This window comes from Sinocyclocheilus grahami, unplaced genomic scaffold (assembly GCF_001515645.1).
Source record: "Sinocyclocheilus grahami isolate Dianchi unplaced genomic scaffold, SAMN03320097.WGS_v1.1 scaffold2714.1, whole genome shotgun sequence".
NCBI lineage: Eukaryota > Metazoa > Chordata > Actinopteri > Cypriniformes > Cyprinidae > Sinocyclocheilus > Sinocyclocheilus grahami.
In genome coordinates this window covers 11,574-19,585 of record NW_015507892.1, presented here as the reverse complement: position 1 = coordinate 19,585, position 8,012 = coordinate 11,574, and the positions used below count along the sequence as shown (strand labels likewise).

Below are 8,012 nucleotides of genomic sequence, written 5' to 3'. Positions count from 1 at the left end.
AAATAAAATTGGTCAAATTGCGAGTAAATATTTCTCAAATATTTCCAAATAAATGCTTTACCTCTTTTTTTTTATTTTTACTTTGTGTTCATCAGAGAATCCTGAAAAAAAAGATGATATATTTAATATAAATTTTAATATATTTTAGGAGCAAATCAGCATATTGGAATGATTTCTGAAGGATCATCTGACACTGAAGACTGAAGTAATGTCACTTTTACTTTGATCACAGGAATATTTTACTTAATTAAATATATTAAAATAAAACTAATAATTTCACAATGTTACTGTTTTTCTGTTTTTATCTTGCCTGTGTTCCCCTGTCTTGTGTTTAGGACTCTTGTTTTGTAATGTTTTCTATTCCTAATTGTTTCAGTGTTCACATTCTTTTGCTCAGTTCTTTTTACATCTTCCAATTCTCCTACTGTAAAAGGAGAGCCACTGGATACCAGCGCATCGTCCATAAAGTCAGCAAACTAAACATACTCTCTCCTCCTGGAAGCCATGACTTTATTGGCTTATTTAGCCTATAGCGAAAGAAGTCTTTCAAAGTTATATTGTCTATAGGATCTTGATAAGACAACTCTGTAAACCTGCGGATGTACTCCTCGATCGAGAGTTCATTCTGCTGAAGGTACAGGAACTGGTTGAGCGGGTTCACGACTGGTCTGGCTCTCGTTCGTCTGCTGGATCTGTGAAAGCATTCTGTTATGAACTCGGAGGCTTAGACGGTGGATCCAAATGCAGTGTTTATTGAGAGAAATCCACAGGAGCAGTCAAAAACACATGGTGGTCAGAGTCCAGTAAACAGGTAAAAAGAAATACAAGCGATTAATAATGCAGAGGTAACGCAAACAAGATTTGACAACAATAGAAGTGAATGAGTACCTTACATGATACAAACGAAACAAGCAAATGACAGGCAGAAGTGATCAAACCATAATGACTCCAGGCAATGGTTTCTGGGAAATGTAGTTCATCATGAAGGAGCTAAAAAGTTGGAAAGAGTGTCCTCTAATGGAAATCACAGGACACTCCAGCTGGTAGGTTATATAAAAGGAAATAAAGACAAAAGCAAACAATTCAGTCTGACTACAAAGTCAGTTAAGTTAAACATAACTTTGTGCTCAGCCAAAACGATATGACCAGGAATAAATAATAGATTCATGAGACCACGAATGCCTGTTAAATATAGCCTACCCAAACCGAATTGTATCGTGTTTAATCACTACAGAGACAGCTCGATGATCGCCTGGAGCTCCGAAATTGGCATAGCAAATTTTCAAATAAGTGCTATCTTTATAAATAAACCACAGATTTGAGTTTTAAACAATTACATTCTTGCCTGAAAAACTCTTAAAACTACATTTCATGACACAATAACAGTAATATTTAGAAAATTACGCGGGTATTTGGGCAATGACGTTTCACAAGTCCACAAGAACAGACAAGAACGCATATTGAGAAGTGGCTGTTGTCTGTGTGAAAATATACAATTATAAATTACACAGTTAAATTTTTTTGTGTTTGCGCACTCTGATGTAAATAAGCCCAACACATATGGACAGCAAAGTGGGACGAGTGAAGGACGCTTTATCCCCTTGTATCACGCAAAAGTGACGATTCTAGTCAACCAATCAACGTTCTGCAGTGAGCTTAGCTCAACCCTTTTGGTACCCTTTGCTGTGCTAGGTACCCCAACGGAAGGGGACCAAAAAAGTGGTACGGTATGGTTCGCTATTTTGGTACCATTCACAACTTCTGACAGTGGAAACGGAAATAATTGCGTAACGTACTGTACTGTACCGAACTGTACCGCTTAGTGGAAACGAGCCATTAAAAACGTTATTTAGGCCCAGATAGCACACGTACATCATGGAGACGTCTATTTGACATCTGCATTTACATCTGGAAGACAATTTTTTAGAGTGTTTGCTCATCTGCAATACGTCTATAGGATGTTTAATTTTAGATGTCAAATAGACATCTATTAGATGTCTATAAGATGTTTATGATTTAGAATGTATGTAAAACTGACATCTTATAGACGTCTGTCAGATGTTTGTACACAGCAGATGCTTTCCAGATCAAGAGATCTTTAACAGACATCTTGCAGATATACGTGTGCTATCTGGGGGCTAATTGGTTTTGACCAGAGCTGTCCAAAATCGGTCCTGGAGGGCCGGTGTCCTGCAGAGTTGAGCTCCAACCCTAATTGAAAACACCTGAACCAGCTAATCAAGCTCTTACTAGGCATAGACTAACTTCCAGTCAGGTGTGTTGAGGCAAGTTGGAGCTAAACTCTGCAGGACACCGGCCCTCCAGGACCAAGTTTGGACAGCCCTGGTCTAGATATTACAGATGCTGTTTATTAGAATTCTTTATTTATTTGTTTGTTTATGTTTGCAATTGTAGGGTTGAAAATCACAGGAGAATGAGTCTCTATGAGAAAAGAGAGGAGGAGGATGTTGATCACTACCAAAACCAGGAAGCAGCGGAGGACGGATGTGTGTCTGTGAAGAGTGATAGATCCATGGAAAACCCTCTTAACTGTAGGGAGGGTAGGGATGGAACTGTGGCCTTTAACCCCAGGTAATAACCAGTACTGGATACTAGAGACTAGAGACAGAATTATAACTTTAAATCACATGATCTCTCTTTATCACTGATGTTTATGATGTTTTCTTAGTATCAGACAGCATTGTGTCCAGTATCCAGCTGTGTGTCTTTAAAGAGTGACAGTAACTCAAGTTTTTTGAATCCTTTCACCTTTTCATCAATGCTAATTTAGATTTGTCCAGTGACTGTTCAAAAAAGACAAAATAACCTAAAAGAGTTTTAACAACGTCATTGTTGTCATCAGTCACATTTACATATTTATAATTCATCCATTATTTTGAACAAGATTGTTTCACATGCTGAATTCACAAAAGAGACACCTGATTAATTTCTTTTATTCACAAATTGGATGTAAGCCGTGTCCAAAATCAATCCCTAACACTTGATTCCAAATGTTTGATCAAATTCATTTACTGAGATTTATATGCATCACCAGAGCAAATGATCATTTGCTTGATGATCTGAATGTAAAGTTTAACACGTCTTTCTAATCAACCAGTATCAGTGATGACTTTAGTACACTTTTATGGTTGAGTATTCGTCCTTTGCACACATAAAACAAGCACTGCAAATGAACAAAACACCCTAAATTATACATATAATTCATATTTAATCATATTTACTGATTTGTAGATTGCCTTTATTAGATTACAAACATTAGCAATTGTTCTGTAAAAGGCGTTATGCATATTGAGCTGTTGTTGCACACTAGCATGTGGTGTTTAGAACCTTTCCAAATAGAGCTCACTGGCTGTAGAATGATTTATCACTTAAAGCGTTTATAGTAGAAACCACTAGCTCTCACCTGAATATGAATTAGTTTCATCCATCATTGCCATCACCTGTATGTCCACTAAAGGATTAGAAAACTTATTAGAAAAACAAAACATCAGGGTGAGTAAATAATGACTGAATTTTCATTTTTGGATGAACCGTCCCTTTTGCATCTTCTTCCTAAATTGTGTTTCGGACTTGATGTCAAGGGTAAATTGTGGAACATCAATTTATAAATACACAATGCTTGAAACAAACATCGAGAGACATTTTTAAGTGTCATATGAATAATTAAGCTCATTCTGGCTAATCTAGGCCAGTTTCTGCATAAAATAATTTATCAATATTCTGTTTATTGTGTCTCAGCTGGTTGTGAGAATGGCACACGTGGCTTGCTCTCACCGGAATATGAATTAGTTTCATCCATCATTGCCATCACCTGTATGTCCACTAAAGGATTAGAAAACTTATTAGAAAACCAAAACATCAGGGTGAGTAAATAATGACTGAATTTTCATTTTTGGATGAACCGTCCCTTTTGCATCTTCTTCCTAAATTGTGTTTCGGACTTGATGTCAAGGGTAAATTGTGGAACATCAATTTATAAATACACAATGCTTGAAACAAACATCGAGAGACATTTTTAAGTGTCATATGAATAATTAAGCTCATTCTGGCTAATCTAGGCCAGTTTCTGCATAAAATAATTTATCAATATTCTGTTTATTGTGTCTCAGCTGGTTGTGAGAATGGCACACGTGACTCTACTACAAGATCTTGCTGCTCATACTCATTCATTATTTGTGTTGTTCTTGTTTCTGCTGTGTGGATAGAGATGATCAGACTGGAGTCCTGCAGCAGGATTCTGTCCAAAAAGCAGATGATGGACTATGGAGAGCCAAAGACCAACACAAAATCAGCATGAAGAACAAATATGAGAGCTTATTTGAGAGGAACAGAATCTACACACAACTCCGTATCATACATGGAGAGAGTGAAGAAGTGAATGAAGAACATGAGGTGTTGCACATGGAGAAAACGTTAAGATTACAAGACACTCAAATCAACTGCAATAACATCTTTAAAGACCTACCTGGACCAGGACGTGAGAAGGAAGGCAAAATAAAGGCAGTTCTTACCAAAGGCATGGCTGGAATTGGAAAAACGGTCTCTGTGCAGAAGTTCCTTCTGGACTGGGCTGAGGGAAAAGCCAATCAGGATGTAGATTTCATGTTTGTTCTTCCATTTCGAGAGCTGAACCTGATTCGAGATCATCAGTACAATCTTCACAGACTTCTGCTTGACTTTCACCCTGAACTTCAAGATCTGAACTCAAAGATCTATGAGGAGTGTAATGTTGTGTTCATCTTTGATGGTCTGGATGAAAGCAGAATTACGCTGACGTTTTCAGACAGTGAGAACGTTTCAGATGTTACTGAGACCTCCTCAGTGGGCATGTTGATGTCAAACCTCATGAAAGGAGATCTGCTTCCCTCTGCTCTCATCTGGATCACCTCCAGACCAGCAGCAACCAGTCAGATCCCCTCCAAATACATCAACCGTGTGACAGAGATTCAGGGATTCAATGATCCTCAGAAGGAGGAATATTTCCGGAAGAGAATTGGTGACGAGCAACAAGCCGGCAGAATCATTTCACATATTAAAAAAGCAAAAAGCCTCCACATCATGTGCCACATACCCGTCTTCTGCTGGATCTCAGCCACTGTGCTACAGCAGCTCTTAAAAGAAGATCTCAGTTCAGAAGTCCCTCAAACTCTGACTGAAATGTACATCCACTTCTTGCTCACTCAGATAAACATTGGAAATCAAGAATACAAAGAGAGAGATCCAGAGAAAGTCCTGCAGTCCAACAGAGAAGTGATCGTTAAACTTGCTGAACTGGCTTTCAAACAGCTGATGAAGGGCAATGTGATGTTCTATGAGGAGGACCTGATTGAGAGCGGCCTAGACGTCACTGACGCCTCGGTGTATTCTGGGATTTGCACTGAGATCTTTGAGGAATCTGTGATTCATCAGAGGAAAGTCTACAGCTTCATCCATCTGAGCTTTCAGGAGTTTCTAGCCGCTTTGTATGTATCTTACTCCCATGTGATGAAGAACATGGAACCATTGCAGTTGTTTCTGGATGATAAACATGAGAGGGACAGACCTAAGAGAAACAGGTACAGATTTAAGAAAATCTCTTTGTTTCAGCTACTAAAATCAGCAGTTGATAAAACTCATCAGATTGAAAATGGGCACCTGGATCTTTTTCTGCGGTTCTTGCTGGGCATCTCACTAGACTCCAATCAGGAACTCTTAAAGGATCTTCTGCCACAAGCAGAGAACAACTCAAAGAACATCAAAGGATTCATGCGGTACATTCAAGAGGAAATCAAGAGAAATGACAATCTTTCAGCCAACATATCCATCAATCTGTTCCTCTGTTTGCTGGAAATGAATGATCAGACTCTGTATCAAGAGATTCAGGAGTTTGTGAAATCAGACAAACACTCCGATATGTATCTCTCTGTTGCTCACTGCTCAGTGATAGCCTATGTGCTTCAGACGTCAGAGGAGGTGCTGGATGAGTTTGACCCTATGGAATACAAAACAACAGAGGAGGGTAGATGGAGACTGATACCAGCTGTGATGAACTGCAGAAAAGCTCTGTGAGTATTCATTTGTAGAGTATTCATAGCCAGTAAGGTAATTTTTAAGTTTAGGTATAGGGTGGATTAGGGTTGTAGAATATGGTCATGCAGAATAAGGCATTAATATGTGCTTTACAAGTACTAATAAACAACCAATAAATCAATCATATGCTTGCTAATTAATAGTGGGAATTGGTTCCTAAACTAAAGTGTTACCCATATTAGTCTCTAGCTCAAACTAATGCATCAAGCAAATCATAACTCTGTTCTTAATTTAGTTATATACAGAAAACCAGTGGAAAGCATGCTGGACAGTAGACCGTAGAAGCACAGCTGTGTGATAAGGTGTTTAAAACCAAATTGGCAAGTGCTAATTTCACATCCTGACTTTATAATTCAATTTCAGCTAAACTCAAGTTCTTTTCAGAGTTTTACGTTCTTTTATGCACTGAATACAGGAAACATGACTTTAAACATTCATCTTCTCCTCATTGTCTTTTTGTATTATAGACTTGCTAGATTGCGTCTTTCTGTTCAGCAGTGTGACAGATTGTCTTTAACTCTACGATCATCAAACTCTTGCCTGGAACAGCTGGACCTGAGTAACAATAACCTGCAGGACTCATCAGTGAAGCTGCTTTCTACTGGACTGAAGAGTTCGCACTGTCACCTGAACATACTGAGGTTTGACTTCCACATGAGCTACTTTTATTCATGAAACCCAGTGATTTGCCATATTGGCGTGGCATGATGTCTCAGTGGGTAGCACTGTTGCCTCATAGCCAGAAGGTCCCAGATTCAAGTCTTGGAGGCATTTCTGTGTGGAGCTTGCATTTTCTCAATGGCATGTTGCTGTTAGCTTTCCTCATATGAGTGTAAATACATATATATCTGTGTTATGCTGCGTTCAAGTCCTCCTGGGACGTTCGTACTTACGAGTTGACAAGTCGTAATTACGACGTCAGGTGCGTTCAAGTCAGTTTATTTGGCACAAGATGGCGGTGTACCTTCTTTTAATAAATTACAAGAAAATACAACAGGGTCTGCATTTTTTTACTTGGATTTCAGCTGCGTAACAAGAACATGACCAATTTAAGTTTTTAGGACAACTAAACTATCAATTTAAACAAAAATTTACCGTCAACTACAGACGTTGCATCCATCGATTCCGCCATGTTTCTCATTGACACGCCCCCAACTCGGAAACTCAGGGCTTAAAGAAAATTTCGAGTTTCCCACTCATAATAACGAATTTGTGGTGGCATTCATGTGCATTCAACTCGTAAATACGATCTATCCGACATGACTTGAATGCACCATTAGCCTTTTGTTGGACTGACCCCCTGTCCACGGTGTTTCCCTGCCTATGGTCCAAGATGCTGGCAGATAGCATTTCACCTGCCTGATTAAAACGTTCTGCTGACCTTTAACAGATCACTGGAGAAGTGTGAAGATCCCTCTTGCTTCAAACACTCCATCTCCATCCCAAAGAAATTTAAAATCACAGGACTTAATGGAGGGTGCCAAACTCAGCTCCTGAAGGGCCACAGTTCTGCAGTTTGGTTCCAACACACATACCCGTAGTTTTCAAATAATCCTGAAGAACATGATTAGTTCTTCCAAGAACTGAGTTTGGCATCCCTCACTTAAAGAGATACTCCACCCAAAAATGAAAATTCATATCATTTACTCACCCTCATGCCGTCCCAGATGTATATGACTTTCTTTCTATAAATGAACAACCTCTGGGACGTATCACCTCTATTTTCTGTGCTTGTTGCTCTTTCCTTTCGTGAATCTGCTTGTTAACTGCAGGTGTTCATAGGGCTACACAGTTTTAGGGGAAAAATCTAATTGCAATTTTCCTGGTTTTAAAAGAAGGCCCAAAATGTTGTGCCTATATATTAATATGACTAATAGTAATTAGTATGATCATTTATAATTGTTAAAGAAAAATATTATTAA

At 38.7% G+C, this 8,012-nt stretch overlaps 1 protein-coding gene across 1 annotated transcript; it reads left to right on the top strand.

Annotated features, from left to right (window-relative positions):
• Nucleotides 1-324: 324 nt before the first annotated feature.
• Nucleotides 325-6,731, top strand: LOC107575548 (protein NLRC3-like; the record flags this gene model as incomplete). The annotated part of the gene is made up of 4 exons (XM_016261909.1): nt 325-811; nt 2,416-2,592; nt 4,227-6,065; nt 6,558-6,731. Coding segments are annotated over exons 2-4 (2,171 nt in total), but the record flags the coding sequence as incomplete, so codon positions are not given.
• Between the last annotated feature and the right edge of the window lie 1,281 nt (nt 6,732-8,012).